The sequence below is a fragment of the Crassostrea angulata genome, chromosome 4, assembly GCF_025612915.1.
Source record: "Crassostrea angulata isolate pt1a10 chromosome 4, ASM2561291v2, whole genome shotgun sequence".
Classification (NCBI taxonomy): Eukaryota; Metazoa; Mollusca; class Bivalvia; order Ostreida; family Ostreidae; genus Magallana; species Magallana angulata.
This window is the reverse complement of record NC_069114.1, coordinates 34,362,215-34,389,561: the sequence shown is the minus strand read 5'-3', so window position 1 is coordinate 34,389,561 and position 27,347 is coordinate 34,362,215. Positions and strand designations below refer to the sequence as shown.

General features: G+C 33.5%; 1 protein-coding gene across 1 annotated transcript; it reads left to right on the top strand.

Moving 5' to 3' along the window:
* Nucleotides 1-40: 40 nt before the first annotated feature.
* LOC128180726 (pyruvate kinase PKM-like) lies at nt 41-26,994 on the top strand. Its single transcript, XM_052848871.1, has 12 exons — nt 41-127; nt 5,147-5,297; nt 6,912-7,003; nt 7,349-7,468; nt 8,373-8,565; nt 8,694-8,836; nt 9,333-9,460; nt 13,312-13,462; nt 22,447-22,599; nt 22,734-22,897; nt 23,686-23,804; nt 24,096-26,994. The coding sequence occupies exons 2-12, from the start codon at nt 5,189-5,191 to the stop codon at nt 24,332-24,334; spliced, it is 1,611 nt and encodes a 536-aa protein (XP_052704831.1). The 5' UTR covers nt 41-127; nt 5,147-5,188; the 3' UTR covers nt 24,335-26,994.
* Nucleotides 26,995-27,347: the final 353 nt, after the last annotated feature.

Below are 27,347 nucleotides of genomic sequence, written 5' to 3'. Positions count from 1 at the left end.
CGGCCTCGTTAAATGAACAAATTACTTCGGGTTCGGTATGCGATAATTGTACAGTCGGAAGATCAGTGGAAAATCTGAGTGCAGTCAGTGCTGAGTGTGACCAAGCCAAAACCAAAGCTATTTTAAGGTTTGTAACTGCAGTAGCTGCACACTTGTATTTACTGATTAAAAAATGCATTGAGTACATGACTCTGTGAAACAACTTTGCAATTCTCTCCATTCATAAGCATACTATTACTATTCATTTATAGCAGTATAAATTGCGTCTTATAATAATACTAATAGAATCAAACATCCTGATATGTTTTACGGTGCTACTGTTCTGGCGAGCGCAGCAAGAATTACACATACCTTGCATCATTGTCAACCTAGTGTTATTTAGGTATCAACGAACGTCAAAGAATTTTTGAGAGAGTATTGCTCTACAATAAGTATACCAAAGCAGAGTTCTTGAAATCTTTCGGTCCTGTCGGCAAGACCGATAAAAATAACCAAGGACCGATTACTTGAGGTTGCCTGTCAGTCCAAATGACCGATAGATATGGACCGAGTAACTTGCGAAAATATAACTAATTTTCTAACAAAAGCAACAGAAATATGATGAAAACTCTAGCCTCTGTGTAATCACTGAGGAGATCCGAACGCATAGGATAAATCTAGAGGAGTTTTTTCGCTCTCTCTAGACTTATCATACATTTTCGGAACACCTCAGTAATTATTACTTCCGTTGCTTTCGATAAGTTTGGCGAGTATTTCGTACATATTGAAACGGTGCGTTTATAATGCAGCTAACAGATGTAGTCAGGCAATAGGAATAAGTCTTTCAATCATTTTCCAACCTAGATTTCGTCAGAAATCATGGGGCAAATTGGAGAACTTGTTTAAAACATAGCGTGAACTGAGGGCCCTATATAAATCAAAGATGGCGAGTGTTGTCTCGGTACGTTTTTTCAATGTACATTGCATACACCGAAACAGGGTTTTCAGTGAATGTTTTTATTGGAATACACAGAAAAACACACACAAAAATCCCAATGTAATCATTTATAATTTTTTTCGGGAAATAATAAGAACTCCGCTATCTGACAACCGAGCCCTAGTTACATATGAGATGTGCAGAAAGAGAATGAGAAAGAGAGAACAAGAAGAAAGTTGATAATGACAGAGGGAAGGAAATAAAAATAATAAATGAAGTGATAAATAAGAATGTTATCAGGGGCCAGAATGTGAAAGTTAGGAGAAATCAGAATAATTAAGGTAAAAATGAGAGAAATAAGAAGGCAAATATACATCGTACATGTAGTTTTTTCATCTTTCTATTGAAAATGTTTGAACTGACAGAAATCAGTCTGGACTGACAAACTCCTGATGGTTGTCAGTCCAAATGACTGACAGTGGAAAAAAGATTTCAAGAACTCTGCCAAAGGTACTAATTTTAATGGTTATGATACATACAGCGCAACCCCCTACCCTCTCCTGAGAGAGAGAGGGAGAGAGTGTGTGTGCCCGGTCCCTGTTTGTAGGTGCATATGTAATTTCCTACTTTTAAATTTAATGGTTTGACTATATGCAATATCTACATAAATTTTTTTAACTGTTTATTTTTTCTCTTAATTCCTTTTTTATTTAGTTCAAAATGTCCAATTGTTTATGATTTCCTCCCTACTCATATACTTACCTGCCTACTGTACATGCATGCACAATTAGCTTAAAAATGGATCGATATGACAGTAAAGTTGGCTCTTGCTAGTATATACTTGTTTTTATATAATCTCTATATTAAAATAAATGAAAACAAATCATATGTCAATGAGTCAGGTATCGTAGTCTAATAGTCTATACTGAAATAGCTAGTACACGCATTACAGATGTTTGATCCACCTCTAAATTTATCGCGGGAAATGTAGCGCGAGAGCACTTTGACGTCATCCATGACTTCGTTTGTCTTTGTTTATGTATCCCGACTCAGTACGAAGGTATGGAAACAAGTAACAAATCTCTTGAGTCTCACCAAAGCATATGCGGTACTCTGAATGTGTCTTCAAACCTTAAGACACCGTAAATTACGAGTTAAAAGTCAGCCATTTTTGGCATAGCACCACGGGTGAAAACATTAGAGAGCATTATGGGACATAGACAAAAAATTTTGTTTGAAACTGTAGGTTTTAGCTCGTTCCTTTTCCCACGCACACTGCTTCTGAGAGCACGCTTTGCTCGCTATTAGCATTGCAATGGAATATGCTTTTTTTTATTTTGCGATCGTTAGGGCGAGCGCAGCATAAATTGAATTAAATACACACAAATAATAAAGCATGGTTTACCAAGTGGGTACATCAATGTGACGAAAAATGAATAAAAATAAAATATTTTACGCTCTCGTATACATGTAAAACCATCTAAAGAGACAGTACGGCGCATTTTATCTAAAAACCGACTTAAAAATTTTTCCTAATCGGTTTTGGTATTTTTGTACTACTAATGATTGAATAAACTTTCAGAAAATTACAAAGTTCTCCATGCAATAAATCAAATTATTTTATTAAAATTAATAATTACGTATAACCTATCACATAAATACATCGCAACGTGTTCAGGGTTCAGCCTTCTATACTATATTACGCATGCGTATTTACTGTAAACAAAACACATGCAGGGCTCGCAAAGAATCTCCTGGACAGGTTTGTTGATAAAAATATGTCTTTTCTACTTCTCATAGGTAATAACTGTTCAAAGTTTTTTAAACAACCACAATTATTATTTTGTAAGCGAGTATTTTGCGTGTTTATCATAAGAGTTGCTACAACCTAAATCTATTTTTATAAATAAGGCTCCTTGAGGGGTTATTTGACATATTTGTGTCTATTCATTTTAAAATGAACCTAAATTGGCAAACCATTGATAAATTATCGAGTAATTAGGATGTGTTTCATTTAGAGAATCGCTTTAACCTCGTTTTCCATGATGGCCGTAGTGGGACGAAGATCTTGTAGTTTTCAGCACGTGTCAATTACTGTCAATCAAAGTCCATGTGGTACAAATAAACGATATTATATATAAGATTATTCCGGTTTGTACGGCCCTTGAATTTCCGGAAGCTCATAATTACCTTAATTAAATATGTGAAAGGGATTTTCATGTATTTCAACTATTACAATAAACGTTATTTCTTATTTCCTAACAATACAACAGGTAAATCTGAGGTTATTCACATGTGTTTTCAGCTGTACTGTCTCTTTAAGGTTTACGGTGTGTCATGTAGAGGGCGAAGCCAATAACACCTTCACATTTTCACTCTGAGAGTCATTAGAAACAGGCACAGTTGGATCCACCGATCTGCACTGTGTACTTCTTTGATGGCATTTATTTCAGAAAAAGACTTGTTCTAATGACCAATTAAGAAGTTTATGTGGACTTCACTCTGAAATCATGATTTATGCAATATTAGATTTTTCACAAGTCCCCAAAATGACATTTGTTATGATAGCTAGGCTGATATATCCATGGGTGCGCTCAATATTACTCTTAAGCTGAATATAAAGGCAGAGGATTTCAAATGGACGATTTACCTCTAGTAAGTTCAGGTTTGGGTGTAGCCTACTTGATAAAGGTGTAAAGCCCTGAAGGAAACGGGCTCTATTGTAAACACGGGGTGTTAAATGCTTTCAACAGAGTTTTTCTTATGATCTAGAAAAATATTGTATTTATATATGCAGTACTAGGTAAAGCAAATTGTCAATCGTTGAAATGAATTAATGCAGGAATAATCGCATGCAACATGTGCAAAATCTTGTCTTTTGTTGAGAAAATTTTCAATGGGATTGACTGAAAATTTATCAGAATGTTTCATGCAATGTAATTGCAATTATACTACACTCCAACATTCATTCAACATACGTTTGTATAACTTCTCCGATCAGCTGCTTAAACGCACAATAATTCTACAAGCTGCGCATTTACCAGAGTTGTCTCTCCTTGTTTCTCTTCTGGTATCCGCTCGTGAAACATCTCAAAGAAATATGATAGGTCTTATACCTGTAAATCGTGAACACAAGATTTGACGTAATTTGATTATTTATTCTTAATTATTCACCAATAAACATCTTTATTAATGCCGATAGATGAATGTTTTTTTTGATACCGGTAGTCAGTGCCAAATTATTTAATTGACAGACTTGGCGATCAAACGAGTAAGACTAAGTTTCAATTTGTATCTTTTAATTCCATGAGAAGAAAAATTAAGATCCGTCGACAATAGTATCTTTTGATTATAGTGATTATAGACACAGCCTTACTAGCCATGGGTATTAGTCCACTCCAATCTCCATAAACCCTTGACATATCTCATAACAAAAACTCACTGATACAACAATGTTATCTAGCAAATAACCAGATATTTCACCCCTTGCATCTTCATCTTGATCCAATGAAATTATGGGTTATATGCACTCTAGAGAGTAATATATAACTTGATAACATATCAACTGGCAGTTATTGGAAAAGAAATATTGCAAAAAATTTAATATGAATTAAGACGTCACCGAGAGTAAAAATAAATGCTCTATTTATATGAACATAATGTTTGTCTGTACAGGGAGTAAAAAGTTGCTAATGTACGAAAGCATTCATGTCATAGAACCAGGTATCATCATCATGAAAATTGTAGAAATACAGTGTATAGAATTCTTAATTAAGAATATCCATAAGCGGTTTGGTTAGACCATTGTTGGTGAGGTATTGTTATGGAGCATTTGTGTCAACTTGTTAAAAGCAGTCTACAGCGCCAACGCCATGATACATCATACATCCCCAGATCATGACACTAATTTTCTTACTAGTTCCAGGGGAAATACAGTCTGGCAGTAAGGATTCATCACTCCTTCTCTGACACTTCTGACATGGTTGCTATTTTGAATGCACTGTATGCTCAGAATTCAATCTAAATTTGGATAAGATTTCCCATTAAATGAAATTAAAGAATATAATAAATAAAAGATTGAAATTGATTTTTTTTCGTATCTGTTTATATTCATGTACTGATGCGTGTGTTGTCTGCATATTACAGGTATATTGATATTATCAGTACTTTGATGCATTATCCCAGCCCCACTGTTTTCAACAATGAACATCAATGTTCTTATACATGCAGGTTTCAATATAAGTCTGACTGTGAGGTGAACAATCTCCAATAATGTTGTCCAGAAGTCAAATGTCACACACGCGCCTGGAGCACATGTGTAAACTGGAGATTGACCAGCCTGGACACCAAGCCAGACTCACCAGTATCATCGGAACTATAGGTGAGGCCTAAGAAAAAATATCTTTATTTACAGTCACCCCACAGACCCTAAGTTTAATGGCCATCCCAAATGTGAGTGTTTTTTTTTTCCATTATGGCAACAAAATTATTCAATTTGGCAGCAAATGACCTAATGCAAATGTGCATGAGAACCACTTCATTGTTTTTTTTTGCCCAAACAGTTTGGGTTAATGCCCTAGAAGAAATTTTCTAATTAGAGTATCTTTGAAAAATTTCTTTTATGTATTGGAATGTCAGGATTTTAGCTTTTAAAATGTATTTATGCGTAGAAAAGGGGCATGTCTTCATCAATGTTTCTGTCTTTTAAGTACCGTAATGTATCGTGTATAATACGCACTCGTGTATAATACGCACCCCCCAAAGTTGACCAAAAAATGGCGAAAAAAACAGCAGGTCCTATGTATAACACGCACCCCAAAAATGGCGAAATCAATGGGCACCATTTCCCCTAAAACTATCGATGTTTTAAAATAATTTTATAATCCACGTGCAGTTTCTTTAATTTTGTGATGGGAACATAGCACAGGGATGAAAATCAATAGCGGCCATTTTTCCAAATAGCTATCGATGTTCAATGATATATATTATAACCCAAGCGCAATTACTGTAATTTTGTGATCGGAACATGGCACAAGCGATATTAAAGTCAAAGTTCTTACAATTTTACTTAAAGGGACGGCATGATTTACGTGAGCGGTATCAAATATCATTTGACACTTCGTAAAAAGTTTCTTATATAACAGTGGAGACGTTGAAGATCATCATATGTAGAGAAGAACGGCAACCGAGCTTAGTGCTTAAAAGTAATAACTGCATAACTGGACATGAAGTAATCAAGTTTAATAAAATCAGAATAATCGCTAATCTTCATGCAATTGAAAACGCCCTGTGTAGTCCGACACAAGACAGGTGCATGCCTCTGACACCGGAAATTATTAAACAAACACTGACCACGGGCCCAGTCAACAGGTGGCTGCTTACGTAATGGCGAATACACTGGCGATATTTAAACTTGTTTGATGCAAGAAATAGTGTTGAGAAAGGATAAATATTTCATGGAAATAAAACTAAGAATAAGGTATTTCTGATGCAGTTAATGTAGTATACACTCACACAACTTGCTTAACAGGCTATATTGGCAGTCACTACTCCCGTGGTATCAAGAATCACGGCTTGAAAAAATGGGGTAATTTTTTGTCTTATGTACAACACGCACCCCCACTTTTGATCAAATTTTGGCTGAAAAAAAGTGTGTGTTATACACGCGACATTATGGTATTGTCATTACAAAAGAAAACATGTTGACCTTTTGTTTTTAGGCATATATAATGGCTGTTTTTTCATCAAGTTCAATATTTTTCACTATGGCATTTTCATGTACTGGTAAATCTCTCCTTTTGTATTTCAACTTTTATGAAGTGTTTAAGGCAGCCATATTCAGATACTGTTAAATGTGTTGAAATTTTCAAAGAAAATGGAAAGATCCATGAACTAGTGAAATGTGACTGTTTGAAGTGGCAAAATATTTATAAGTTGGAATCTTAAATACTAATTCAATGTATTTTAACACTATTAGTTCTTATTTTTATTCCAGGTCTAGCTTGCGATTCTGTAGAAACTCTGCGGGAAATGATGAAGGCAGGCATGACAATTTGTCGTCTGAATCTAGCATATAGAACACATGAGGTGAGTCTGAACCAATAATTTTCATTGGTCAACAAAATTGATTGAAATCATGTATCAGGGTATTTTGAGTCTTGCAATAGACTTCTGGTAGTTCAAGTACATGTACCTGGTACTATTGAAGTTGACAGGGTTGTCCATGTACATTCACTCTCATTAGTGTTTTATTTCTATGAAATCCAAATTATTGCTTTTGATCAAATTAGGTAATTGTAGATTTTGTTATTTGTGATAAAAGTCTTTATGGTTGAGAAGATACGGCACCTTTTAATTAACAAAGAATAGCGCCCTCAAGAAAAGTCCATGTGACTGTATGGGTTTTCATGAACTTCCTATTTTCTGTTTCAGTACTTCAATGGAGTTGTAAAGAAGATTCGAGAGGCAGAGGCAAGTCTGGAGATCCCCATCCAAGTAGGAATTGGTATTGACATTACTGGTACAGGAATAAGAGTTGGCTCACTTGTAAAGGTACTTTTATTGAAAATATAATTATCATTTATTTAAAATCAGATGAAGATTCTTCTTTGAGTTGCATTGGAATAATAGATTTAGTTTACCCTTGAAATTTAGAATGATGGTTCTTATCATTAGAGTTTACCTGAACCCTTGGTTGAAAATAATGAATGCTCTTCATGAATTGGTTACTCAGGTGATCTTTTGCAGCTATTCATATTTATCTGTAGCATGTGTTGCTAGTAAACTTAAGAACATTTTCAATTTCATTTTACTGAAATAGTCCTTATAGTTAATTGTGACTCTCTGTATGGAGAGCATGATATCAATCTTGAATCATTTGATGACCTTTCATTTCCTAAGATAAACAAATTGTGAGGTGGGGGGGGGGGGGAGGGGGCTGCAAGCATATGCATCTTGTAGGAAAAAAATGAGTTTTACCGGTAGATAATGATGAGCAAGGAGTCCTGTACCAAAATGATGAAACTCATGAATACTGTTACAGTGGTTTCTGTGCTTGGATTTGCTTTGATAGTCATTTGGTGGAAATGCATTTATTCTTTTGAATGTACATGTATTTCTCTACTCTTTTGAATTCTTATAAATTTGAAAATGGATGATCAGTACATGTAAGACAACTCTAATCAATTATTAAGGCATGTGAATTACCATATACCCGGTAAATTTTCTTTGCCTTACCACAACCTTCCCTGCACATATACACATGCTCATTGTTGTATCAAATTCAGGTGACTTTCAAAAAGGACTTTCTGCCTCTTGCTTTGTTGACACACATTAACTTAAGGATGATCAAAAAAGATGAAAATAAGAAATAAAATTTTGCTTTGAATTTAAAATCAGACACTTCTTTGGAAATTGGAGACCATTGAACTTTTTTTTTTGTAATAATTTTTTTCAGGAAGTAGGTCTTGATCAGGAGTTAAAACTGAAAACTGGTGATAAAATGAGATTTTCCATTGATGAGCAATACCGTGACAATGGAAACGAGAGTGTCATGTTTATCGATGCAGCTTTGGTGTTCTCTCAAATCAAAACTGGCAGCACAGTGATCATTGAGGATGGTCCTCTCACTTTCGTCATCAAAGAGAAAGGTGTGTCATCTATAATAAGTCTGAGAACAATTTGTATATTCTGTATGTAGGCCGTAATTCTATACTCTCCTGTAGGATGTAATTCTATACTCTCTTCAAAGAAATTCAGAGTCTCTTTGTTTTGATAGGTGAGGATTATGTGGATTGCGAGGTGGAGGAACCAGGAGATTTGGGAAGTCACATGATGTGGACAATCCCTAATATGGTCATGAGAGAGGCGGAGCTGTCGGAGAAAGACAAAAAAGATCTGCAGTTTGCCGTCGATCACGATGTAAGTTGGCTTAATTAGCTGTGTTTATCTGAGATCAAAGATAAAGGACATCCTGATTTTGGTTTGTTTGTAAAGTGTCATTGTAATGTATAGATGTTAAAGGCTTAAGGTCAAATTTACATCCATTGAACTTTGTCACCATTGAGGACACATCTTGTTATAGTCTATTGGGCTCTTTTGCCCCCTAATTTAATGACACTGTACTACCCATACATAGCCTGTGAATACACACATGCTCATTGTGTTCTTGGACAGTTCCAGGTATTTAATATTACAGCTGTAAACTTGATTAAATAAGGTTAAAATTATATGAACTCTGTGTTATATTTCGCAATGCAAAAATTGCCAAGGTACAACATTTGGTGTGATGAGAGGACTTGCACTGTACAGGAAAGCAAATTTTTTTTTTTATCAAAGATGAATATATAGAAAGAAAAATAAGGATTTAGGTTTCCAGTAATTTGAAAATTAATTGTCATAATCATTTTATTGGTAGCTGGACATGGTATTTGCTTCATGGATTTGTAGCCCTGAAATGGTGGAAGAAGTGAGAAAGTTTTTGAAGGCGAGATCTAAATCAATGAAGATCCTGGCAAAAATTGAGACCCAAACAGCGATTAGAAGGTCAGCAAGTCATGCATTTAATTTGGTAGCTCACTTAATTAGTAACTCAGATGACATTGCTTTCTGTTTTATAGCTCACCTGAGCTGAAAGTTCTAGTGAGCTATTCTTATCACCATTGTCCTGCCCCCATCTGTCTGTCTTTTGTAAATTTTTACATCCTTGACTCTTTCTCCAGAACCAATAGGCCGATTTTCAATTGAACTTGTCACAGCTTATCCTTAGGTAAAGGGGATTCAAGTTTGTTAAATGAGGGGCCACCCCCTCTTTCAAAGGAAGAGAATTAAGAATTATTGAAAAATTGTCAATATCTTTTGAATATCTTCTTCTTAAAAACCATTTATCCAGAAAAGTTGAAACTCAGGTGGTGTAAATTCAAGATTGTTCAAATCATGATCCCCATGGCAAGGGTGGGATCCTGCTTGGGAAGGGGATTAAATTTTTACAGAGGAATATAGAGAAAATCTTCATCATAAAAGATCAATTTGCTGGAAAAGCTGAAAAATGTGTGGAAGCATTCTTATATACTGTAAACTCAAATTTGTTGAAATAATGATCCCCAAGGGTAGAGTGGGGCCACATGTTGGGGTTAAATTTTTGCATAGGAATGAATACAGAGAATTGTTGTAAACATCTTCTTTTCAAAAGCCAATTGGTCTAAAAAGCTGAAACTTTTGTGGAAGCATCCTCAGGTAGTGTAGATTCATGATTGTTCAAAACATGTTCCACGGGGTAGGATGGGACAACACTAGCGTTCAAATTTTTACATAGGAATATGTAGAGAAAAATCTTTAAAAATGCGGTCTGTATTGGAAAATACTGTTATGTCTGTGGTACAGTCTGTATTGGGAAATACTGTTATTTCTGTGGTGTACTCTTTTTGTAGATAATTCTGGACTCTTTCAATATTTTTTGAAGAAATCTTGAATTGTATCTCATTTACAGTAATCTCAATATGTCAAGTTAAAGGTAAAACTTGATTGATTTTATTTGTTACAACATTGAGGTAGAAAATGAAAATGAAAAAAACAGATGTTGTATCAGCTTACAAAAATGATGACTTGCAAGAACTGCTAATATATAGGATAGTCATGAAATGCAAGGAAATACTGTTCTTTGATGCTATAAATGAAAATGCAATATTATTTTTGGAAAAGTTGATTATTAGCCTTTAATTTTTTTTTCATAGTTTTTAATTACCGATTCTATTGTTGACTCATATACATATCACTTCTTAGTCCGAATTCCATTTTTTTGGGAGCTGGTACTTGGATCTGTCATGGCCAATTAACATCCAAAAAACTGTCTATTTTATGGTCATGTACAGTAAAACTCGGTAATAGCGAAGTCCTAGGGACTAATGGAATTACATCATTATATCCGTAATTCGTTATATCTGTATAACGAATTCGTAATAATATCTATAGCGAATTTACTATATACATGTTTTCTTTAACCAGACTTTAATTTTTGTTAATTGAGGCTTAAAATAAAAATTCATTTCTTTGATACCTTAAATAATCTGATTGTGAATTGAAAAAATTTTCTGAAAATAAATTCATTCAAACTCTTTTATTAATTGGTAGTGCAAAACTTTTTTAAACTGTAAAGAAATTCGTTATAAATGTGTTAAATTTCGATATTATTCACCTCTATGGGACTCAAAATCAGTTCGCTATATCTGTTCATTCGTTATATCCGAATTCGTTATAACCGTAAAATTTTGCAAAGATCTGCTAAGAATTTTGCTGGGGATTCCAAAAAACTTTGCTTTATCCGAAAATTCGCTACATCCGTGTTCGTACGAAATGAGTTTTACTATACTTGTTAGTTGGTCATGCATTGATCAGAAACTGCTCTAATTTGTTGATTTTAAGTTGAAATTAAGTAAATTTTAAAATGTCATTAAGAGATCACCAAAAGATCTGGTAAACTAAATGTATGTTATACAATATGTACTGCAAGAGTGTTTATTAGTCCCCTACCGGTTTCACCGGAGGGGACTATAGCTTTCCTCTGCGTCCATCAGTCCGTCTGTCCGTCCATCCATCCGTCCGTCTGTGTGTCCATCCGTCAGTCCGTCTGTCTGTCCCACTTCAGTTTTCCACACTTTTTTTCTTTATGCATTTGAGGAATAATATGAAACTTGCTGAACAGCTTCAAAATGTCAAACTACAGATCAAGTTAACACTTTTGTAGCGTCTGATTGACATATTTTCGAGAAAAATAATTTTTTATATTCCAATTTTTTAATGTTCGGGTTCGTTATCGGGTTCGGAGTGTATTGAATAAACGAGGCCAGTATGTAGTCAGTAATAATACCGTGCGTTACTTGTACCACTCCTTTTATCATATCTAACAAAAAAATAAATTCTGTAAAAAAATGTTAAACATTGTGTTGTAAATTTAATCGGCAGGGTTTTTTTTTGTATTATTACAATCGGGTTCGTTGTCGGGTTGGGCTGTTTAACTGTTTGGTTTGCTTCGGGGTACAGAAGACGGTAAGAAATGATATTGTGCATAACAGTGCATTGTTTTCACAAATTTTTACCAGCGAATACAGAATAGACTTGGCGAAATTACAGGAGATGAAATAAAGAGTATTACTTCACCTATTTTGTATTTAATTTCTATATCAACCATATAGTTTTAATTTCCTCAGTTCTTTTTTCTCTAATTAAAGCATGATATCTCGTTTACATTTTACAATAGCTCTGAAATAGTTGTGTGCTTGGAAGCATTCATAGAATAATACAAACCGGTAGGGGACGTGCATTGCTTATGCAATACTCTCAGAATGCTTGTTTACAATGGGAGAAAAGTTACAAAGTATTGTAATCTTATAACTATGTAAAATAGCCCTGCATGTAATTGTCACAAAACTACTGACATTTTGGACTCATCTTAAATGAGTATTGGTAATATGTTTGACTTATAAGTTGACCTCAGACTTAATAGAGTATTCTTCTCATTGAATAAACTCTACACAAACTGTGTTGATTGACACAGATACAAGAATTATAAACAATACAGACATTTTGACCTATCTACAATTGTAGTGAGACTAGCATCAATTTTCCTTAAAAAAAAGGAACTTTTTATCAACATGACATTTATAAGGCAAAAAAATTGTCTATAATGTCAAGCAAGAAAATAATATTTGATGATATATAATGCAACCAAATACTTTATTCCCATGTCTATATATTGCTCCACTTTCACAACCCGTGTCAAGACTGTTACCATGCACTAACACAGCAGCTATTGTTATTGTGCTGATGAACATATTTACATGTAGTATATATGAACAATTACTTAAATTGGTAGAAATGATAAAAGCAGTTTTAAACCTGTCGATGTTGCAATTAAGGAGAGTTCACTGTGAATTATTTTCATGTCTCTTGTAGTATTGTACATTTATGAACAATTACTGTAAAGTCGTGTGTATAATACCTTATTCCCTTATTCTTAGTTTTATTTCCATGTATTGAAATATTTATCCTCTCTCACCACTATTCCTTACATCAAACAATTTATTAGCAGTGTATTCGCCATTACGTAAGCAGCCACCTGACCTGTGTGGTCAATATTTGTTTAACATGTTTAACATTTAAGAAACAAAATTAGGAGTATAATTGACACATTTGTAGCTCTCTGAGTCAAAAGAAAAGCTATAAAGCTAAATACATTAAAAAAAAGATTCAAATTTGTTTTAATCTTGCCCCCATCCAATCAAGACAAAAAGCAATTTATTTGTTTCAAGATGCATCAATTTTGTTATTCTGAAATGAGTGATTTCCCAATCTGATAAAATATTTAACACATTTTGCAAAATCTGGATTTATTTTTCCAGAGTTGATGAGATTATGGCGGTAGCAGATGGACTCTATCTAGCTCGAGGCAATCTGGGCATCCATATTTCACCAGAAAAAGTCTTTCTGGCCCAGAAAATGTTGATTGGAAAAGCCAACAAAGCTGGGAAACCAGTGATATGTGCCACTCAGGTATAACAATTTATAGGCTGTCTCTTTTGTACATTGTTCACAATATCTTCTGTGGGGATCAGCGAGTTATTTTTGGTCTTTGAAATTCATCACTTTTTGATCAGATTTTCTTCTATAATCCTGTCGATAAATTCAGGCGTAATGCTATATGGGGCTGCTGGATAATTGGTCTTTCTCCAAATCAGTTACCAATTTGAAAGATTATAATGCGTTACCACTTTTCTTTTCTTTTCATACTTATTTCATGACATACATAGTTATCATGAGTATAGATCTATCTGCTTAGTGTATCAAAAGTGTTTTTGATGGAAAGATAAATTTATCAATATTGTACCAAATATATTCATATTTAAAGACCTATTTCAGAATTTAACGATTGAAATTATGATAGATATATCTGTGTACCGGTATTGGATACCAAAAAAAAAACCCCAGATACTGGTAAATTTATGCTTGATCCCTATTTTTACTGTAACATCCATATATTTTCAAATTTTTGCAGAATAATCTTTTGTTATGTATTATGTACAGTTATACAAAGTATAAATCATAACATATTAATTTATGATGATTTCATAAAATGCAAGTGTCAATTACAAACTTTTATGATAGATAGTTTGAAAATGTTTTGGAATTCATTGAAATCAAGCTGACATATTATGGACAAATAATCGTACACTTTTCATTGATTTCTCTAATTTTCAATAACTTTTTGATGATTTCGCAAAGACTGGGAAAGGAAGCCTTAATTTGCTCTGTAAATATTTTCATCAAAACCATAAAAAAAACTTGGGAGGAGATTTTTGTAATCGCAAATATTACCTAAGTGACTTTTTTAGTTTTGTATGGTTATAAACAATTCAACATTTTTACATACATTTTCATTTTATGTTTGATATCTGTATGACCTTCAACCCATATTGTCTTACATACAATGTAAAAGCTGAAAAATACTGACACTATCTTCTCTTCTTATCCTAACTTTGTGCAAGTGCAGAAATACAAGAAAAAGGGATTCTTAAGTCATTTAGTGGTGGTGAAATTCATGAAATGGTCAGGTGGTCTAGTGAATAATTCAAATTAGATAAATTGACCATATCGTCCTTGTAACAAATTAATTTCTTACATGTATTTATGTATATGGCATGACAAAATACCAAATCTATGAAAAATAAAAACTGGTGGACAAGGAGTTACCAAGGGTTTATACTAGATAAAAGCATAAAATACCAGTGTTAGTCAGCTAGTGAACTGAGTCTGTCTTGAGGTTTTTGTAACTTACTTATTCGAAATCCAGTAATGACAAGATCGGGATAAACACATCCTTGACATAAATGAACGCAACTCTGAATCAGTTAGAAGACCAAGAATGGTATGATTTACGTAAACAAATATATGGATTTACAACTTCCTTATTGCTGTGAGTCTTTTCACAAAAATAAAATATCAGGTTTCATATTTTATCAATATTTGACCTCTTTTTTTGTGCTGGAACAGTTATGGATCTAGATAATGTTATTTTGAGAGTGAATATAATTAGTGCATGTAGACTGAATAAAAAAAAGTCAGCATTTTTTTTATAGCAGTAATTAAAAAAACCTATTTTGAAATATTAAGAAGGAACTAATCAAGACTCTTATTATTTAAAGAGAAATTTAAGGGAAGTTTACTGCTGGCTAGACTTCAGATAGACTGACATTGTCTATCATTGAGAATAAGGCCAGTGATGTATCAATAAAAATTGTCTTGCCTGTACACTGTATGATGGCTAAAAATAGTATAAAGGGATTGGCATGTAAATCCGGTACATGTATATATATGGAAAAAAAAAATGTGATCTTCATTTAATTAGCTGAGTTGTTAATGCTTTCGATTTCACCATACTTAATTCTTAAAGATTTTTAATGTATTAATAATACTGTAAATTCCTTATATTACGCGAGTTCTTAATTCTGAGTCAATTTGAGTCAAATCGCAAGAATATAAAATCGTGAATGCGGAACTTTTATCATTATTTCTTAAGGTTTTCAACTCTCGGAAAATAATTGCAAGATTTTAAAATCTGCAAAAGGTGCTTCTCGCAATTTTACATGGATATTAATTCCTCGCGTTTAATTAGGAATCCACAGTATCCAGATAAATATATCTCATTATGTTTTACTTGACAAATACTCAAATACAGAAAAGTTATCCTTAATTCAACATTTTTATACTTTAAAGGGATACAATTTTATTAGATTTATTAGATGATTTATTGCGATAATTTAATTTAGCTTTTATTGTGACCGGTTTGTCTTTGAATTGTGGGCGGACCCCATTTCTGTGGATGCGGACGAACTCAACATCGACACCTAGTGATTGCTTTATAACATTGGCTGTTGCCAAGTCCTCTTGTTGGGTATAAGGATAGTTGTGAATCAATATGTTGTCTTTCATCAATTTCGAGCGAAGATCAGTTATGTCATCATCCATGTGTGACAGTTTTCTGTCCATTCTAATAACAACCGACCGCAGGAGATCAAGTTCACGCCTATGTTGAGCATTTTTCGGAGTGCAAGGTTGTAATTTCGTTGTTATTACACTCGGCCTGGTCTGATATGGTTTTTAGTTTGTCATTTAACAGACCCTGGTCACGCTCTTCCAAATTTTCGCATTGCTTGGCTTTAGGTGAACTGTTGTCAGTATTTTTAGCTCACCTGAGCTGAAAGCTCAAGTGAGCTATTCTGATCACTTTTTGTCCGTCGTCCGTCCGTCCGTCCGTCTGTCCGTCCGTCTGTCCGTCTGTCCGTCTGTAAACTTTTTACATTTTGAACTTCTTCTCTAAAACCGCTTATCCAATTTCAACCAAATTTGGCACAAAGCATCCTTATGGGAGGGCGAATATAAATTGCAGAAATAAAAGTCAGATCTGTATTCAAAGCGGAGAAAACCTTGAAACTGTAAAAAAAGGGGGGTGCATTTTAAAAAATCTTCTTTTCAAGAACTACTGATTCCAATTCAACGTTGTTTAGCATAAATTATCCTTATGGGAAGGAAAATATAAATTGCAAAAATTAAGGTCTAATTATGTTTCAAATCTGAGTTATTACGAAAATAATAATAAAGGAAAGGCGTGTTTCAATCAGTTTAATAGCTTCGGATTCGGCATTCGGTAAAATGGGTAGACAAGACTTGGCCTGGGAAAAACAAAAGATTGGCAGTTATTAATCTGCCAATCTCATTAAAATTTCAGGATATTTGATGGACCAGTATATTTGTATTTGCTGTAAATATTGCTGCAAAAAAATGCGTATTTGGAATTGACGATTGCCGATCTGCCCCGGCTTTTATTTTGCCACGGCCCACGTTTGCGTACCCATTTTACCAAGACTCGTATTCCATACATCTAAAACGAGGTTCTTTGTTTAAAGCAGCCATGACATTATACGAAAAAGGGTCGATCTGACTATGATGAATTTGCTTGTTGTGCAACAGTTCGCGAATGAAGGGAGAGTTTTGAAACATGCAAAATGTATTTGTGCCGATTTTGTGATGTAAATTGAGGCTAAATATTTCAATGCGTTGACAGTTTTCACACATGACGTTGGTGTTAGCTTGTTCTGATTTTCGTTTCGTTTTCATTATTTATGCTTTGTAACCTGGGAACTATCGTCTGTATTTCGTGATTTTTAGCTCACCGAGACGAAGTTAGGGGGAGCTTATGCTATACCCTCGGCGTCGGCGTCGGCGTCGGCGTCCGGACCTGGTTAAAGTTTTTGTTGCAGGTCCTGTATCTAAGCTATTACTTGTCCTATCTTCACCAAACTTGCATGGATGATGCATCTGGACCTACTTATGGACTTGAAAGACTTGGATGCTGAATCTGGGTCCTAAATTTCAGATGCTGGAGGAGGTTAAGGTTGTTGGACCAGGTTGAAGTTTTTGTTGCAGGTGCCCTTTGATAGCAATATCTAAGTTACTGCAGGTCCGTACTTCACCAAACTTGCATGGATGGTGTGTCTTATGATACTGATGCACCAGACAGGCTTGAGTGCTGAATCTGAGCTTTAGGTTTCGGATGCTGAAGGAGGTTAAGGTTTTTGGACCAGGTAAAAGTTTTTGTTGCAGGTGCCCTTTGATAGCAATATCTAAGTTACTGCAGGTCCGTACTTCACCAAACTTGCATTGATGGTGTGTCTTATGATACTGATGCACCAGGCAGGCTTGGGTGCTGAATCTGAGCCATAGGTTACAGATGCTGAAGGAGGTTAAGGTTTTTAGAGCGGGTTAAAGTTTTTGTTGCAGGTGCCCTCTGATGATTATATCTTAGTTACTACTTGTCTTAACTTCACCAGACTTCCATGGATGGTGCGTCTTATGATACTGATGCACCAGACAGGCTTGAATGCTGAATCTGAGCCATAGGTTTCGGATGCTGGAGGAGGTTAAGGTTTTCTGAGCTGGTTAAAGTTTTTGAAACAGGTGCCCTCTGATGATTATATCTTAGTTATCACTTGTCCTAACTTCACCAGACTTCCATGGATGGTGTGCCTTATGATACTGATGCACCTGACAGGCTTGAATGCTGAGTCTGAGCCATAGGTTTCAGATGCTGGATATGTTTAAGTTTTTTGGAACAGGTCACATGTTTTATAGATAATAGTACTATTTCAAACTTGCATAGTTGATTAAACTGTAATATGAATAAATCACAGAGGAATTTTCAGATGCAGAGCCTGATCTCCATTATCAGGGATGCTAAAAAATACATCTTAGTTATTACTTGTCCTAACTTTACTAAACTTGCATGGATGGTGGGTCTTATGATACTGATGCACCTGACAGGCATGAATGCTGAATTTGACCCATAGGTTTCGGATGCTGGAGGGAGGTTAAGGTTTTAAGAGCTGGTGTTTTTGAAGCAGGTGCTCTCTTATGATTATATCTTAGTTATTACTGGTCCTAACTTCACCAAACTTGCATGGATGATGCATCTTATGATACTGATGCACCTGGCAGGCTTGAATGCTGAATCTGAGGCGTAGGTTTCGGATGCTGGATGAGATTTGTTTTTTTGGAACAGGTCACATATTTTATAGATAATAGCTTGCTTAGTTGATTTAACTATATAATAAATGAAACGCAGAGGTAGCTTCAGATGCAGATCTCCATTATCAAAGATGCTTAAAAAATTCTCCTATCTCAAACCTGCTTGATAGATGTGTTCGTTGCAAAATGATATAATATGATTTCTATGATATAGTATTGTATGATATGATACACTTTTGTTTTATATGATACAATATTATATCATATATCATTGTAAAAAGATATATGATAAGATATGATATTGTATTAATTTTTTTGTGCATTATGATATGATATTGTATCATGATATTGTTATGTATAGAATTGTTTATTATGATACAATATTGTATAATATGATATTGTATAATATATCATTTTATCACATGCTATTTCATATGATATTGCAACATACAATATTGTATCATATGATATTATATAATATATATTGTATCATATGATACGATATTGGATAATATAATATATTGGTTTATATAATATATTATTATATCATATGAAAATGTATCATATGATATTGTATAATGTTATATTGCATCATTTAATACAATATAGTATAATATGATATTGTATGATATAATATAGTACTATAGCACATGGTAATGTAGCAATTGATATAATACAATGCTGTATCTAATTTTCTTGTATCATATGATACACTTTCCTATCATGTCTCAAATATACAATATCATACAATACAATATCATATTATAATATAATACAATATAATATTATATGTTACAATGTTACAATATTGTGATGTATTGTGTGATATAATATTGTATCATATATTATTATACTGTATCATATAATATCAATGTCATAATTTATTATGATATTGTATTATGTGATCAAATACAATAATGTATAACAAGAAACAATGTCATATTATACGTTACAATATCATATTTCATCATTATTTATTACAGTATTTTATTGTTATATATGATATATATTGTAGGTATCATAGGATGCAATATCATATTTTATATTATTGTATTGATAGACATTGTATCATATAATACCCTATGAAATGAACATATGATTATTATACAATTTTTTAACATATGATATTGTTATACGATATTGTGTCAAAACAGTATCCATGTATATCCAAGATCATTATTAACTATGATTTTCAAATAATAAGATAAAGGTGGTCTCATAAAGGTGATTCCTCAGAAAGGTGATGCCTCGTCTCGGTGAGCTTTGTAATCTGTGATTACCTATGTTTACGTATCAAATCAAACAGAGACTTCGGTAAATCAAACAGTTAACTGTTTACCTGCGCAAATTAAGCAAAATCTGATGTATCAAAAAAGTACTGAAATACAATTCATTCTATCGGTAATTCGGCATTATATTTTGCGTAATGGTATATTAATGCAATAGGTTTTGTTGAGATGCTCGGCATTTTCTCGAGTTTATTCAGTTTAAATAGAGTTTGATATCGCTGTCGGAAATATGTAGGTATATACATCTACATGTATATATATGATTCATTTCGAAAAAATAAATTGTGTTCTTTATTTGTTATAGTGCATGTTTCTTGTGTTTTATATAATTGTTTACAATTTCTATTTACTAACCATATTTGAGTGTTAAGCTTCGAATTATAAGCAAGATACAGAGATTTGCTCACAATTCTATGTTTGTACACAGATCTTAAAAACTAAAGATTAAAAAACTAAAAAAAATGTCAATATTTATTAAGAAAATTTTCAAAGTCTCTTCTTCCAGAAACTAACTTTAACAACTTATTGCATTGTAAATTTAACCTTTTTTAGCTCACCTGAGCCAAAGTCTTCTAAAAAACTATTAGGCCAGGAAAGCTCAAATTTGAGTGGAAGCATGCTCAGATAGTGTAGATTCAAGTTTGTTCAAATCATGGTTCCCGGGGGTAGGGTGGGGCCACAATAGGGGGGTCATGTTTTACATAAGAATATATAGACTAAAATCTTTAAAAATCTTCTCAAAAACTATTAGGCCAGAAAAGTTCAAATTGAAATGAAAGCATCCTCAGGTAGTGTAGATTCAAGTTTGTTCAAATCATGATCCCCGGGGGTAGGGTGGGGCCACAATTGGGAGATCAAGTTTTACATAGGAATATATTGAGAAAATCTTTTAAAAATCTTCTTCTCAAAAATATTTGGCCAAGAAATCTCAAATTGGCATGTAACCATCCTTAGGAAGTGTAGATTCAAGTTTGTTCAAATCATGGTCCCTGGGGGTAGGGCGGGGTCACAATGGGGGATGAATTTTTATAGATAGAGAAAATCTTTAAAAGTCTTCTTCTCAAAATTATTAGGCCAGGAAAGCCCAAATTTGAGTGGAAGCATCCCCAGATCGTATAGATTCAAGTTTGTTTAAATAATAGTCCAGGGGTAGGGTGAGGCCACAATGGGGGATGAATTTTTACTTAGGAATATATAGAGAAAATCTTTAAAAATCTTTTTTAAGGAATTTTTGGCCAGAAAGGGTTTAAACTTGTGTAGAGGCATCCTCGGGTAGTGTAAATTCAAGTTTGCAAAATCACAGTCCCTAGTGGTAGGGCGGGACCGTGATGGCGGTTTGAATTTTTACATAGGAATATGAAGAGAAAATCTTTAAAACTATTCTGGGAAAGTGTTCGGTTCAAAACTCAGTACTTAGTGTGAAAGCAAAGGTTATGCAGATTTAAGTCTGATGAAACCATGATTCCCTAGAGAAAAATGGGGCCATGAAATGGGGGGAGGGGGGGGGTATATAGGAATAGAGACAAATCTTCTTACAGGTACAACAACAAAAGGGGCTTGGTATTTACCAAAAAATAAGAGGTTGATAAAAATTGGCAGATTTTCAATTTTTTTTTTAGCAAGATCTACTGTACTCAGTTGTCAAGATATTTTGATACTGTAATGCTAATTTGATCAGAATTAAGGCAATTGTTGCTCAGGTGAGCGATGTGGCCCCTGGGCCTCTTGTTTTGGGATATTCCTTTGTTTCGTGTTTCCATGTTTCAAACAAATCCAAGTTAAAATTCCTCTCTTTTTTCCAGTATATATCAATACAAAACACTATTTGACACACGATAAGTCAAAATAGAATCCCACTCTGTATTGAAAAACACCTCAATAAACCAAACTCACCAGCACCAAAAATATACGTGATCATGGCCTCGGGTGTCACGTGACTTTTTTCATATAATTACGCGGATATTAATTCCTTGATAAGGAATCTACAGTATTAAAGAGTTTGGAAAGAGACTTTTTAGAATTAAATGTTGAATTTTACAATCTTAATATAAACTTCATGATACTGACAAAGTCAAAGAAGCTAAACAGGTCTGTATAACCTTATTTAAAAATACATGTACGGGTATCTTATGCCATTAATGAAGTACACATAATCCAACTCTTATTCTTGACATAGTTTCTTTGCAAGGTAATTAATTGCTGATGATAAACGGATGGATTTGCAATTGAGCTCGCAATTTGTTCATGATTTTAAACATAACAATATTATTGAATTTTTGAATTACATACCACATGCAACAAAACATTTACAGTTAATCCTCGCTCTCAATTTGAGGACACGCTATTGTGTTAAAAATATTTAATGTACAGGGTTCAAAATAATGAGGTTACCGTAAAATGATAACAAAAAACTTTGGTTGTGACCTCGAGTTCACTTCAACATAGCCACAGTATTTGAGAAATGGATGCTCAAGACATTAAAATTTGACTGAATATACTGATAATGTAAACATATTAGAAGATTGGTATTTAAGCAACCATAAATGATTATATTTTAGAACATAGATTGCAACTGAATTCAGAGAGAAAGTTTCAGTTGGATATTTTGTTTTTAATGATATTAGGGTATTTTTCAAAATGATTATGTATGCATGGTTCTATGTTTAGATGTTAGGAAGCATGATGCATAATGCACGTGCCACACGAGCAGAAGTTGCTGATGTTGCCAACGCAATCTTGGATGGAGCAGACTGTGTCATGTTGTCAAGGGAAACGGCAAGAGGAAAGTACCCATTGAGAAGCATGCAAACAATGAGTGCGGTATGATGACCAAAAATATCATGCAATTAGCTTAATTTTTTTTAAACCAACTCAATTAGGACTTCGAATTGATATCTAACTCATGTGGTAAGACGTCTGCTGAAAATATATGGTTTTCATTGTATCGTTTTAAGGTTTGCACAGAGGCGGAGGCAGCCATTTTTAATGAGGATTTGTTTTATGCTCTGAGGCAAAAAGTTGGAGTGACTGACAACACACACACTACCGCTATAGCAGCGGTGGAGGCGGCCCACAAATGTCACGCCAAGGCCATTATGGTGGTAACTGTTAGTGGGAGGTAAGTTACCAAAGAATGCCACTATGGTAGATCTCAATTGGCTCAAAAGATAAATAATGATATGACCATCAATTGAATTGTCCTTACTGGCTACTGCTAACAAGTTTTATGTTTTTAATTTGTTCAATTCTGTTAACTTGATAAATGAGGCATTTAAGAATCAAGGAATTGTGACTTGCACATTTATTTACTTCCAAAATGAAAATGAAAATATGTGAGGCCACACCAATATAATTTCTTGTTAGAAGGACGTTGCACGCTCGTATTATAATAAAACTGTACAAATAATATTATTATTAATTTCCCGCATCCACTCAATTCTGCGCTGTTTTCTGTTCTATTTCCACTCTATATTTTGTATTTTAATTAGCTTTAATTTATTAATCAGAAATAAGTAAAAAAAATAATATAACCATCCGCACAAATTGTCTGCACAAATTAATTTATGTACTGCCAAAAACTTTTGCCTACAATAAAAAAAATTTCATTATTTTATCGCTTGCTCGCTCATACTTTTTTTCATTGGATGTCCAACAAACAAGAAATTATATTGGTGTGGCCTGAATGTATATGTATAAGTGACCTAAAATAATTAAACTTGGCTCCTAGCTCTTATCTGAAAGGTTTCATTCACAGTTAAATACATGTTGTAATAACTTAGTTGAATGTATGGTAGTACCGGTAGATCAAACTGATGAACATAATACATATATATGTACATAATGGGAACTTTTATCAATTAATGAATATGTTGGTTAGTTTACCTGTATATTTTTGTGCTTTAACAGGTCTGCAGCCCTGATTTCCAAGTACCGGCCTGATTGTGTGATTGTAGCTATCACCAGATCAAAGCATACAGCCAAATCCCTGCAGCTCCACAGGGGGGTGTTCCCAGTTCTGCACACAGGTATGTCCCCTGTACAGGTGTACCAAGTACATTATGCTAGTACATTGAAATCAAAAGAAATCATCACTTTGTTATCTACCACAATAAACAAAAAGACATTTGTCATCAAAACGAGTGAGGAGAAATACTGAAAGTTGATCTATCTTATTCTTATCCCACTTCAAATATCTAGCTGTTCTACGAATAAGATATAAATCAGATCGTTGCCGTAAGTGCAGTGTCTGGTCACGAGAAGTTACATGACATTGTATATATTGATTGTAAAAAAACTGTCATTTTCATTGACAACAGATTCGAAAGATCAAGTGTGGGCAGATGATGTGGATGCCCGCCTTCACCACGGGATATCGATAGCGCGGCGTATTGGATATATCAACAGCGGCGACATGATCGTCCTGGTGACAGGATGGACCTCGGGGGTGGGGTCCACGAACACAATCCGCGTGGTCACCTGTCCCTCCACCTCTATCCCCTCCTACACCAGGATAGAGGTGGACACCGCGTCCGATGAAAGGGTCCGCTTTGAGTAACCTAATATTCACACAATGTGTGTTAGACTATAAGTGTTTTATTTGTTGATATTTAAGGAGGTTGGATGGTCAACAAATTTCATATATATTACTAAGCTTTTATATTTGAATATTTTTCCTGTATCTTTATACAGAACTCTTCATCTAAAGAAAAATAAATACAGTCTAAAAATGGCCACAACCATCCAGCCCTCTTAATGAAGGACTTATGATAAAACTGTATAGCCTTTACTCGAAAAGTATATTACTAGTTTTCTTTTTGATTCGTTTTGTTTATTTTTATTAGTTACTTTTTTATTTTCAACCTATTTGTTTTGTTGAAGCTAGCTGTCTTCCTGAATTGATTTGAGAAGAAATTGTTCAAGAAAGATAACTATTGCTTTTTGATATATTGAATACATTTGGTCAAAATATATAACCAAAGATGTTTAGTACATATACGCATAATGTTTGTAAATCAAAATTGAGATTTTAATTTGACATGAATACTTTTGCTGTGATTTTACTAATTTTTTTTTGCCATGTGTTTTTTTATTATTTATTTCTTTAGTGCCATGTATATACCGGTCTATTGTCAACTCTTTGCCATTTTGATTACAGCAAGTACACAGTCCTAATCTATTATGGGTTTACTGTTTTTCTTGAATTAATATTGTATGATGCAGTTGGGTTTTTTTTGTTTACACTCACATTTTTTTAATTAACATTTTTTTAAACTATTTTTTGGGGGGAGTTGGTGGGATAGAGGTAGAATTGGTAGCCGTTATTTGATAATTGTATCGATCCGTTTTATCTTGACTACTTCTCATATAATCATATGTTTATGAATAATTATGTATGTATTATTATATTTATCAGTGAAATTAAGAAAAAGTCAAAGGAGTGTTCATGACTGTATTTGATTCATTCACTATCTCTTCCATTTAATATCTCAGTTTTATAATTGTTTTGGATTTTTGATTTTTTTTTTTATAAGAGATTGTTGATTTATAAACTAGTTATGTCTTTCTCCTTTTAATCAAATAACAAGTTTTATTTTTTAGCCAAGTTTGTTTCAAAATCATTACATTATTCATATCCATGCATAATTAATAATTGCTTTTGTTTACATACATGAACGTGACTTGTATAAGTGTGTATAATGCTATCAACTAACTACAGTGTAGTACAATGTACTTTGTATTTTCTCTATAAATAATGAGTGTGCATTTTCATGTACAGGTATCTTTCTGGTATTTAAATGTTTAAATGTGTTTTGATACACATACATTTATAGTGATTATATGCAATACATGTATACCTGTTGTCTGTGTTAATTGAGGACATTTTATATGTTATTTTAAAGAAGGGTGTTATTATTTTAACATTATAATTAATATGGAACTTATCTGAAGGCATAATATTGAAGATTTTTGGGGGAAAAAGGGATTTTTTCCAGATTGTCAATTTATCACATACATGTAATTCATTTTACATATGCTAGTATAATACTACGTGTAGTAACTTAACTACTGCCAAGTGTTGTGTTAAAGAAAGAAGGTGCTATAAATTTATCAAGTATGTAACTTTATATACAAACAGTATATTTGATAATGTTTTGAGTTGAAATCCACAATTTCACTTTTCAGTAAATATTGCACCAAAACCTACGCACTCTTGTAAAACCAAAAACATTTTTAATTTATAATATTATATAAGATTATTGTATTGATGAACATTCCCATTTAAAAAGTTGATGGACACAATATACAATGTACATGTGTATTAATTGAAAGTGATAGCAGTTGGGTGACCTATGGATGGGATGGACAGGTACTCAACTTAAAGTAATACCAGAAGATATACTTTGACCTAGCTATTGCTACCTATAAGTGCTATGAGAGATTAACATTTGATGATTAAATCATTTGCACAACTTGATAAATTGTAAATACAAATCTAATGATTTTAAATTTATTTTTGGAGTGTTACAACTGCATGTACATGTTGCTTGATAAGATTTGTGCATTTGAAAGCTTTTATCTAGTATGTCATTGAAATCTTTTGTTGTGAAAACAAACTTTATTAATATGCTGTAAAACACGCTTATAAGGAAGTGCCAGGGAAGGGCTATTTTGTTTTATTATAAGCATTATAATTTGTTATTATAACAAGTTTACAACATGTAATTAAGTCACGGGGAACGAATATCATTTCACTGTTAACACCAATTCATTATAAGCATGTTCGCTATAACCGTGTTTTACTGTAATGCTTTTTGGATTGATTTTATTTTATTTGTATGAGAAGTGCATTGATACCATGTTAAGGCTGTCCACAGTTAATTCCACATTTTAAGCTTTTTAGAAATACAAATCCTACTAAGGCAGAAAATAAACAAACTTTTCAAACAGTGATTTTTTGCGTTTACAAATACATACTATAAATGGACAATTTTGAATTTTTCAAATTTTTATTGTCAATCATAAAAATTACTTGAACAGCCTGGTGAAAAATGCATACTTTGACATTTATCCCTCCGTGAGGAAAAGACTTTGGAATTTATAATAACATGTTTGTAGATATACATGTATGAAGATGTAATTGCACTATTTAAGTCGTGTTCTGTTCATATAGTGATAAATGCATAATAATAAATACATCACTATGATTGTAGTGGAGTGACTGTTAAGCTTTATAAATTGTGCAGCGAGGACACAGGCATGTACCAGTATTGAGTAATAATTTAAATAAGTAGCTATTTAAGCATAAGAAGTTCTGTAAACACATCACATCATTACAATATGTCAATCCTCTCATCTCGGAGGTGTCTGTTTACAGGAACATCAAATTAACATATATCTATTGTTCTATATAGACAGAGTAGAGATAATGTACCAATCTGTTTAGCTGCACGAATTGGTTGTTAAATAATGAACATAAAAGAGGTTGAAAGATTACCAGGTCTTGGTCTGCATGCACACATACACACATATGTATTCATGCAGACCAAGATCTGGTAGTCTTTCAATTA